This window comes from Clarias gariepinus, chromosome 21, assembly GCF_024256425.1.
Source record: "Clarias gariepinus isolate MV-2021 ecotype Netherlands chromosome 21, CGAR_prim_01v2, whole genome shotgun sequence".
Taxonomy (NCBI): Eukaryota; Metazoa; Chordata; class Actinopteri; order Siluriformes; family Clariidae; genus Clarias; species Clarias gariepinus.
In genome coordinates this window covers 27,794,332-27,805,759 of record NC_071120.1, presented here as the reverse complement: position 1 = coordinate 27,805,759, position 11,428 = coordinate 27,794,332, and the positions used below count along the sequence as shown (strand labels likewise).

At 46.0% G+C, this 11,428-nt stretch overlaps 1 protein-coding gene across 1 annotated transcript; it reads right to left on the bottom strand.

Moving 5' to 3' along the window:
• Positions 1 to 5,808: 5,808 nt before the first annotated feature.
• On the bottom strand, positions 5,809 to 9,807 carry bmp10 (bone morphogenetic protein 10). The gene is made up of 2 exons (XM_053481029.1): positions 8,741 to 9,807; positions 5,809 to 8,517 (listed from the first exon to the last, which is right to left on the bottom strand). The coding sequence occupies exons 1-2, from the start codon at positions 9,123 to 9,125 to the stop codon at positions 7,484 to 7,486; spliced, it is 1,419 nt and encodes a 472-aa protein (XP_053337004.1). The 5' UTR covers positions 9,126 to 9,807; the 3' UTR covers positions 5,809 to 7,483.
• Positions 9,808 to 11,428: the final 1,621 nt, after the last annotated feature.

Genomic DNA, 11,428 nt, shown 5'->3' with positions numbered 1-11,428 from the left:
GCGTGCTGCAGCGGTGGCCTCCCCGTGAGGCTCGAAGCGTGCTGCAGCGGTGGCCTCCCCGTGAGGCTCGAAGCGTGCTGCAGCGGTGGCCTCCCCGTGAGGCTCGAAGCGTGCTGCAGCGGTGGCCTCCCCGTGAGGCTCGAAGCGTGCTGCAGCGGTGGCCTCCCCGTGAGGCTCGAAGCGTGCTGCAGCGGTGGCCTCCCCGTGAGGCTCGAAGCGTGCTGCAGCGGTGGCCTCCCCGTGAGGCTCGAAGCGTGCTGCAGCGGTGGCCTCCCCGTGAGGCTCGAAGCGTGCTGCAGCGGTGGCCTCCCCGTGAGGCTCGAAGCGTGCTGCAGCGGTGGCCTCCCCGTGAGGCTCGAAGCGTGCTGCAGCGGTGGCCTCCCCGTGAGGCTCGAAGCGTGCTGCAGCGGTGGCCTCCCCGTGAGGCTCGAAGCGTGCTGCAGCGGTGGCCTCCCCGTGAGGCTCGAAGCGTGCTGCAGCGGTGGCCTCCCCGTGAGGCTCGAAGCGTGCTGCAGCGGTGGCCTCCCCGTGAGGCCTGAAGGGTGCTGCAGCGGTGGCCTCCCCGTGAGGCCTGAAGGGTGCTGCAGCTGTGGCCTCCCCGTGAGGCCTGAAGGGTGCTGCAGCTGTGGCCTCCCCGTGAGGCCTGAAGGGTGCTGCAGCTGTGGCCTCCCCGTGAGGCCTGAAGGGTGCTGCAGCTGTGGCCTCCACGTGAGGCCTGAAGGGTGCTGCAGCTGTGGCCTCCACGTGAGGCCTGAAGGGTGCTGCAGCTGTGGCCTCCACGTGAGGCCTGAAGGGTGCTGCAGCTGTGGCCTCCACGTGAGGCCTGAAGGGTGCTGCAGCTGTGGCCTCCACGTGAGGCCTGAAGGGTGCTGCAGCTGTGGCCTCCACGTGAGGCCTGAAGGGTGCTGCAGCTGTGGCCTCCACGTGAGGCTGCCGCTTTAGTCCCAGCCCCCTCTGCTATGCCTTGGTAGGTCGAGCATTCTGTCACGTTCTGGGTGTAAAGGCAGGTGTTGACGCCGTGGGCGGAAGGAGCAGGCATAGAGGCAGAGGGGTGGTGTAACCAAAAAAAGAGTCTTTTTAATGATAATTAAACAAAGTATAAATAAAGATACAACCAAAGGAACAAACAAACTTAAATGATACTTAACTTTGTGCTAACAGGAGCTCTCTGGCAAGACACAGACAAGGGGAGACACCTAACACGCCCTGCGGCGAGACACCTAACACGCCCTGCGGCGAGACACCTAACACGCCCTGCGGCGAGACACCTAACACGCCCTGCGGCGAGACACCTAACACGCCCTGCGGCGAGACACCTAACACGCCCTGCGGCGAGACACCTAACACGCCCTGCGGCGAGACACCTAACACGCCCTGCGGCGAGACACCTAACACGCCCTGCGGCGAGACACCTAACACGCCCTGCGGCGAGACACCTAACACGCCCTGCGGCGAGACACCTAACACGCCCTGCGGCGAGACACCTAACACGCCCTGCGGCGAGACACCTAACACGCCCTGCGGCGAGACACCTAACACGCCCTGCGGCGAGACACCTAACACGCCCTGCGGCGAGACACCTAACACGCCCTGCGGCGAGACACCTAACACGCCCTGCGGCGAGACACCTAACACGCCCTGCGGCGAGACACCTAACACGCCCTGCGGCGAGACACCTAACACGCCCTGCGGCGAGACACCTAACACGCCCTGCGGCGAGACACCTAACACGCCCTGCGGCGAGACACCTAACACGCCCTGCGGCGAGACACCTAACACGCCCTGCGGCGAGACACCTAACACGCCCTGCGGCGAGACACCTAACACGCCCTGCGGCGAGACACCTAACACGCCCTGCGGCGAGACACCTAACACGCCCTGCGGCGAGACACCTAACACGCCCTGCGGCGAGACACCTAACACGCCCTGCGGCGAGACACCTAACACGCCCTGCGGCGAGACACCTAACACGCCCTGCGGCGAGACACCTAACACGCCCTGCGGCGAGACACCTAACACGCCCTGCGGCGAGACACCTAACACGCCCTGCGGCGAGACACCTAACACGCCCTGCGGCGAGACACCTAACACGCCCTGCGGCGAGACACCTAACACGCCCTGCGGCGAGACACCTAACACGCCCTGCGGCGAGACACCTAACACGCCCTGCGGCGAGACACCTAACACGCCCTGCGGCGAGACACCTAACACGCCCTGCGGCGAGACACCTAACACGCCCTGCGGCGAGACACATAACACGCCCTGCGGCGAGACACATAACAGGGGGACAAACACAACAGGACATAAACGAGGTGTGGAGCTGAAACGAGACACTAGGGAGAACAGGAGACACAGGAGACACTAGAGACACAGGAGACACTAGAGACACAGGAGACACTAGAGACACTAGAGACACAGGAGACACTGGAGACACTGGAGACACTGGAGACACTGGAGAGGACAGGAGACACGTAATGACGAGACGAGAGACCAAGAGAGGGACAGGACAAGGGCTAAAGACATGGCAATCAGCTAGGCATGGCTTCTAGCTAAACATGGTTAAGCATTGCTTAACCATGGCAGTTAGCTACACATACACCTAGCTAAGCATGTCTTCAGCCCCAACATGCACTAAGCTATACTTACCTACTAGCTTAAACACACTAGGGAATAGGGGCACAGAAACACAGACAAAGACTACCCAGTGGCTAGGCGAGGCAGCCCTCCAAGGCTAAGCGAGGCAGCACTCACAAGCTAGTCGTTACTCCAAAGCCCGGAGGGACCGCACTCTAAACCTAGGCACACTGGGACGCTAGGGGGAGAGGAAACACAGACAAGGGATACCCAGTGGCTAGGCTAGGGGGCCCTCATAGGCTAGGCTAGGGGGCCCTCATAGGCTAGGCTAGGGGACCATCATAGGCTAGGCTAGGGGACCAGCAAAGGCTAGGCTCAGGACACATCAAAGGCTAGGCTCAGGACACATCAAAGGCTAGGCTCAGGACACATCAAAGGCTAGGCTCAGGACACATCAAAGGCTAGGCTCAGGACACATCAAAGGCTAGGCTCAGGACACATCAAAGGCTAGGCTCAGGACACATCAAAGGCTAGGCTCAGGACACATCAAAGGCTAGGCTCAGGACACATCAAAGGCTAGGCTCAGGACACATCAAAGGCTAGGTTCAGGACACATCAAAGGCTAGGCTAGGGGACACCTAAAGGCTAGGCTCACTGGGCAACTCGGGAGAGAGGAAACACAGGATAGCTAGAGACACAGAAGGGCTATGGCTAGAAGCATGCTAGTACTGTAACTGTACTATAAACTCAACATAGCATTTAGCTAATCATGCTCCTAGCCACACATACACCTAACTGCTTACCTGCTCTAGCTAACCACAAGAACACAGGAGGACAGGACCGAATCAGCTCCACTAACACAGACACACAAAACATACACAGAGACATTGCCAATAAGAGAGCCCAAGTTAACACAACTAAAATCAAAATACAAATTAAACAAATAAAAACAAACCAAAATGCCCACATAACTGACAGTGGTTTTACCCAAAAATGCTCGACCCAGTTTCCCAGTCTAAACAGCTATTTATAGATTGGTTGATGGCTACCTCGGTTCAGGTGTGCACTGCATCACCTGACCGAGGTGCCTGCTGGGAAACTGAGTCGGCCAACAAAAACTACAAACTAAAAACAGTGACCTCTAGTGGAGGACCCTTACACAACCAAGTCATATTGAATGAACTAAAACAAACAGCGCTAATTAATTTCAACTGAAGCACTTGAAACTGATGTACACATGAATTAATTAACTGAGCTTTTTAATTTTCAATAAGCTGAATATCTATTCTGCATAAATGTTATGTTTTACTCGCATTCTGCTCTGACTGTATCATTGCACTGATTGAAATATTTAGATTTTGTTTACATACTAGACTCCCAATTATGTTACTTTGCACTACCTTATGATAAAATGTATTCAAATTAATCAAAATTTTTATATTATATTACTGTGATAAACCAATTTCCTATTTGTGGTTGGGGGAAAAAAATCTTGAATGAGAATACTTAGAGATGTCGTAAATAATTGGTGAAAATGGATCATAAAAAAAACAAAAATAGGAAAAAGTAAATAAAGCAAAACAAAGCTAAATCTTCTCAAACTACTGTACTTGCTAATTATAGAAAAAAAGTGGAAAAAGAAATTAAAAGCATTCAGTCATAAAACAAAAATCTGCTAATTTAGACAATTTTATAATTCGTTTAATAACCAATTTGAAGTAATAGATTTTTTTAACCGGGTATTTATTTTTACAATTATTTTCCAAAATGTAACTAACTTGCTGAGTTAATGCGTTAATTCCACAGCCTAAATAAAAAAAACAGAACACATTTAATAAGCCAATTTGCTGATTTTAGCAACCTTATGTGGCAAATTTCAAGTTAACTTAATATTATATTTTATAGTAACCAATATTTAACTTATTACATATTATCTGTTTGTAACTTCATCAAAACACATAATCTACAATGGAAATTGAGATCCATGGGAAAAACTTCATTGTTTATAAATTGTACTATGTTAAAGGTTTTGGTTAAGATGTAAGAAGTAAAACTTGAGTAATTAAGTGGAAGTATATTTAAAAATAATACTTAAGTGCAGCAACGAAATGCAAATGAAACTCACGTTACTTTTGTCCCTGATAGTGAAAGCAATGATTGTTAAATTTCTACCTTAAATGATTTCAATTATAACCTATTAAAATTACACACCACAGTGTCCCTCAGTGTCTGTTTAATATATTTAGAGACTTAACTGTATCTCTATGCTACCCTAATGTCTTCAACCAAAACTTGGAAAATGTCCCAGAATCCAGATAAAAGCAGCCACAGGACTTCCATTAGCTTCCTGTCAGCCACATGCCTTCGGATTTGTTTGACACGTGTAAATTATGGCCCCGGAGCAGATAGAAGTTAGAAGTTATGAATTCCTCCTCTTTCAAGCTGTGTGTAAATAAAGAGCCCTGGACATGTCACGTCTAAAAATAGCTGAGGTTTCGGAGTTGTCAATGTGTGTACAGTATATAAGTGCATTAAAGGGATCTGCACAGAATATGTACAAGTGACAGCTTTAAAATGAATCAAAGCTGCTAAGACTTATTACTTGATGGAAGCGATTTAGCAGAAATAGTAAAACAGAGGTCGGTGATAACAATACTACAACTCTGATGAAGCACATCGTTTATTAATACAAGTTCAAATTATTTGCACATAGATAATGATTTTATTTACATGAACTGCTATACATACTTACATAAATGACAAAATATTTAAAAATAATAAATAATTTTTCAATAAATAGGCTTTTTTTTTTTTTTTTTTTTAATAAAGCAGCAGTATGGAAGACCATATGTCAGGAGTTTAGTGATGTTGAAAAGTTTGCAGAAACCTCAGTATTTGGTACTCTGTGGTCAGTTGCATTTGTAGCTTGAAATGTAATGGAAACCGTTCATGTTTCTCACAGTGGTGCTAAAGAGTAATTGCTAATTAGCATAAGTTTATGATGTTTAAATAAACGTTAGCTATAAGTGTATACATGCCACTGGTTCCTTCCAAGGTTTTCTTCCACACACCATCTCTGGGAGGTTTGACCCCCCCCCCCCCCATCCCCCAACAATAAAATTGTTTATTCGCTGCGTCTATTTAAGAAAAAGTCTAAACAGTTAAAAGTTGATAAGTGATATAGCTAGTATATTTTTTTTCTTCATAAAATGTTTTTGTTTTACTGCGAACTGAAAATGTTACAGTTGTAAATAATGCAAAAAGGTTTGTTTTAGTTGATTTAGCACCGAACATGCCAATAATTTCCTATTGCGTTTTTTCTTTTGTTTCTTTCATTTTTAAATTGATAGTTCATTGATTTGTGAAGAAGTGTAAATGGAAAGTATGCAGTTAGAGAAAGGTATCAAACTGTTCCACAGCATGTCACTGTTGTTGGACCCTCAAGGCTACGCCCTCCATTCTAAATGCAGCGTAAATCTCATTTAAGGTACTATACAACCGCAGTGAGATTGGAGTCAGGGAACATTACAGGGAAGCAGTTTTTACGCCTGGTGGAATCTTGACAACCCTTGTTGCTTGAAATAGTCGCTTGCATGTTTCTCAGCCCCAACACCTTCTTATCAGGGAGCGCTCAAAGCCTGGGAGCATAACTCTCACGGCATGCAAGGCAACAGAATGCAGATAACCCCATAACCTCTACCCCTCCACCTCACACCCACCAGCACCCTTATGATGAAGTCTTCTGGGCCTCGGACATTCGAAAGAGCTTTCAACTTCCTCAGTCTGCTCTTTTGCTGACTTCTTAGGCCGGATAGTACAGTTCCAAAGTTTCTTTACAAATTACACAAAGTTGAGGTAAGGCATGAAAGAAGCGAAACATAAATACAATTTCAAAATACATAAATCTGATTGACCATGTGCGCATTAAACAGAGGAATGTTCTTTGGACTCAGTTTAGGCATCGCAGTAGCAATCGCTAACTGATACCTGGACCATTATTGGTCCACACATCTTAGCATGTCCAGAGGATGTCCATACAAAACAAAAACAGGAATACAGTTCAGTTCTTTCGCATTGACTGGTTTGACCATCTCACGCTGGATCATTCTGGTTACTTTCAGACATTTCCGTTGCTCAAAAAGAGTTCTCAGATAACCATGTTGCTTTGCCTTGGATGGCCTGTATCAACTGCTTTCAGTCACGCAGGAAGCTTTGTATTGACACAGGGCAGAGAAGGAAGTAGATACAATGCAACAGAGACTGGATACTAGGTGTTTCCAGAAGCCTTGACTGAGTGACCTTACAGTTTCACAGGCTGTCCAAAACCAGGCTTCTGAGATGTCTGCTTCGAGAAAGAACTTATAACATATAAAGGTGTTGACTTTAAACAGTTTAGGTCAACTATCCACCCAGAAAATCGTGAAATATAATGCAACATGCCAATAGTTTTCTGCCTATGACTGTAGTCATCTCAAGGGAGTTTATTTAGTTAAATTAGTGCTGTATTGCTTTCCCCTAAGTCTGGAATTAGCTGTTTAGACACTGTTTAGGGGGTTTTCATGACTTGCACATTTGGCCTTCCAGTTTATTTCTTGAAATTTCTTCAAGCACATTTTCACCAAAGACAATATTTATATAGAAGCTCCAAATCTAGTCTCATTTTCATAATTCTTTCTTTTCTGCTGTCCCTTTTTTTTAAGGTTTGATACAAAGTCATCACCATGGCAGAAAAGTTCTTATTAGATTCATGATGTTAAGTTAAGAAAGAACAAACGTTCCACTGTGGGAGATCTAATTTTATCCTGTTGACCTGGAACAACATTCTCTTTTCCTCCTACACATAGAAGTGTCTCCATTTCTCAGTGTCTTTTACCAAGCCTTACAACTTCCCAACCAAATCATTTAAAGACTATCTGCAACCACACTCTGCCACCACCATGCCTTCAAATTTGTACTGGTAGGTGACAACACCTGCATCATCCAGGTAGAGAAGTGAGATGGGGTCAAGCTTTGTAGGGACACAGCAAGCTCTGGAAACAGTTTTTGGACTTTTAAGACTGGCCAGAGTCTGTACAATGGCGTGCTTGGTTGGAGTGACATGTTTGGTTAGGGGGTAAGTACAGACTCCTGTGCATTCGTACGCCTCATAGCCTTGTGGTTCTAAGATCCAAGAGTCCCACCCAATATCCTTAAAATCAACATACAGTGAACTCTTCTTGCACTGGGTTCCTTTTGCATTCCTTCGAATCCTGGAGGCTGTGTCATAGATGAGGTTGGAGCGCATCTGTAAGAGAGCTTCTTCATCAGGTCCCTCTTCTTTGCTACCTTCTTCTTGTCCCATACTCCCAAGCTCCCCCAGGAGATCCATGAATTCCACCCCTATATTGTCATTCAGATCTGTGCTGGGGATTTCGTGCTTGATCATTTCATTTAACTCCTGTTTTTCTCCTTTGTGATCCATGCTCTGGTCATTGGAGAAAACAATGATCAGAGGTTTGTGACTCTCTTCTGGACTAGTATCAATTTCCATGTCACCACCTGTGGCAGGACCTTCAAAATTTGACCCATTTTGTACGTTTATACTTGCAATGTGAACCTCCAGTCTGTGAGTGTTGCCATAGTTGGAACTGCGCCAGTGCTGCATGGCAGTAGTCAAGTCAAAAGTTTCCCAGCCGTTGTCTGTGCCGTAAACCTGCCGTGATGCCAACTCCACTAGCTGCACCTGTTCATCTTCTCCCTCTTCGGACCAACTGTCATTCCGTGGAGCCACCTCATAAACAGTCACTGTTCGGTCAACCCCAGCGTAGAGGTGCCTGTCGATCTGGACGAGGGTGTAGAGACGAAGCTCAGCAGCCATAACCCTCTCATGATTTGGGATGGAAATGTTGAAAAGGAGAGGGTGTCGTCTCACGCCATCGGGACCCATGCTGCTTGGGGTGTACTCTGAGGAAGGCAGTAGTAACAGCTTTGATTTATGACTCAAAGTAGATTTAATGCCTAGATTTAACTTGAACATAATCATGAAACATATAGTATTGTCCTTAGGTGTGGTCAAGCCAACTTGTACTTAAAAACATGCAAATGTTAGCAAAAATCAGTATTATTTTAAATAAAAGTTTTAGGACAAATGCCCTAAAGTGTCCCCCAATAATATGAAAAACCTCACCTTCATTTTTGAAGCTCCGTACAATGTTTGCAGATGGCATAGATGTTCGATCATTAGCAAACCGGTTGTACAGTTCCAACATGTATTCTGGCGGCTGCACTCGTGGTGCACCAAGCTGCATGGGTGGTCCATGTCCTGTCAGGTTGAAGGTCCGGAGAAACTGTCCGCGCAGGGTCTCCAGCAGATTTTGCATATCCACCTCACCATTCTGCTCTAGAAGAGAAGGATCCACAACCCCTCCACGTCCATCATCAAGCCCAGGGGCAGTTCGGTGCCTCTCTGGGGAACTGATGGGACTAGCGTCACCAGAGAAAAGCACTGAAAGGAGAAGGAGGAATAAAAGGCAATCCATGGAGGTGATTGAGGAAGCTTTGACATCCACCATGGTTAGGAATGCAAGAGCACGTATCAGCTGAAACCACTATCCAGTATGCAGAAATTTTCATGCAATTTTGCAGGAATTTTCGTGCAAAATTGAAATGAATTTGGTAGATTCTCTCTGTATATCCTGGAAAGAAAAACACAATATCCAAGCTTTTTTTTTTTAATAGTTGTTGTGTGTTATCCCTCTGTTTCAGGTGGTTCCTGGTATAAGCAACATGAGTTGAGTCCTGGGGTTGATCTGGTAGATCAGTAGCTCTGTCCTTCTCCAGGTATAGAAGGACACCGGTTGCAGTTTTGCAATGCACCTATTCCAGATCTTAGGTATTTATTTCTGCATTAGCCCCTCGAAGCAGCTCTGACGTCTCCGGTGTTTGGTTTGAAGGGCGGCTTCATTGAGTTTCACTGTGGCATCTTGTTTCTTCTTGTGTTTTCTCTCTCTCACTCCCTATCTCTTGCTTTCTCTTGGTCCCTTATCTATAAACTGGGAAGTTCTGCGTTTTCACTGCCGATGGTCCCACTGTGTGTGTGTGTATGTGTGTGTGTCTGTGTCTGTGAGTGAGTGTGTGTGCTGTTATCTACTTTCTTTCCTTAATGAGGACTTTGTAAACATCGTTCTGATACCAGTAGAAGCTGGGATTTTTTTTGTTGTTGTTTGGGTGGGTGAGCCAGGGAAGAGACTTGGGCCTACTGTTTATTTATTTTTTCCAGTGGTGTGGTTCCACCAAGTGATGAACCATTGACTATTTCTTTCAAAGTAGTTAAAGCGGCCCGCTATTATTATTATTATTATTATTATTATTATTATTATTATTATTTGACTTGGATAGAACTATGTAGCCGCAGCTCAAAAAAAGTGGCAAATGCACAACTTGACAGCCAAACAGGTTAAGCCAGGTGTTTAAGTCTCACACAAGTATATGTGGTTTTCATTTCTTTTTGTCCATCCTGACATTCACTAGCATACTGTAGGAGTTCAAACATGAAAATGGACAAATTTTCATCCTTCCATCTTCTGCGGCTAGTTCCTTGACTACATTAAGTGAACCAGTCTCGGACAGAAGTTATATTGAATTACATAAAAATATGACAAAACATTTATTGAACATAAATTTACAAGTTATTACAATACAGGGTTGTCTCGGCTGAGGGGTCAAAGAACTTTCACAATGCCAATCATAAATAATTTATCTCAAGTCTTTCCTCTTTCTTTGTTTTTTTTCCCTTCATCCTCCAGCTCCTGGTAGTTTGGCATAATTTGCTCAATTTTGCTAGATAAAATAATTTCTCATATTCTGCCCATGTTGCAATATTTCATACCACTTACTGTGCAAAGGCTTTAATGTCTTTAGTGCCCTATCAGTGCTTGGTTGTTCAAGTATCCCTGCGGCCCCTCAGGGATAAGTGTTTCTCTGTGCTTACACGTCAGACGAACAGCACATTCGGAAGTGCTGGGAAACCCTTATCACAACTGCCCAGGGACTGACAAGACCATGGAGTCGAATGAAAGCTCTGGAAACGATGAGGGCTTTGTCCAAAGCAGTCCTCTCTAGCCAGGATACTACACATAATTTGAATTTAAGTTGGCACACCACTTGGGGCAGTGGTGGCTCAGAGGGTTAAGGCACTGAGTTACTGATGGGAAGGTCTGCAGTTTGAGCCCCAGCTCCACCAGGTTGCCATTGTTAGACCCTTGAGCAAGCCCCTAAACCCTATCTGCTCCAGGGGTGCTGTATCATGGCTGACCCTGTGCTCTGACCCCATATGGGATATGCAAAGAAGGAAGTTCACTGTGCTGTAATGTATATGTGACAAATAAAGGCTTAACTTAACTAACTAACTAACTTTCTGCTGATTGGGGAGCAGCTTCAGGATAGACTAGTCCAAGTTTAAGTATGTAAACTCCTATTAGGAGGAACTTCTCAGATCAGGGGAGACCAGGACTTTATGAAGCGCAGGTCTACCCCGAGGATCAGATATGCCGTATGTGTGAATGATTAGAAATGACGCACAAGGTCAGGAGTCACAACGATAGACCCTTAAGAGGGAGTGTAGGATAAGTTTGACCTAGTGACCAATTGTTCCAACATTCCTCTAACCTTCCTCTTTTGTCCCCCCCAACATTCCTTCGTCTGGTGAATCCAAATAGTACAGGCTGCATGTCACGTTAACCAAACTTGACAGAACCTTCCAGAAGCCTCAAGGATACCAGAACAATCTTTAATCTGTGTCATGGACAAGCCTGAAACAGATTGTCAACAGAGCAGTGGATGTTTTCTTATTGATCTCAAGAGGGACATCCTCTAC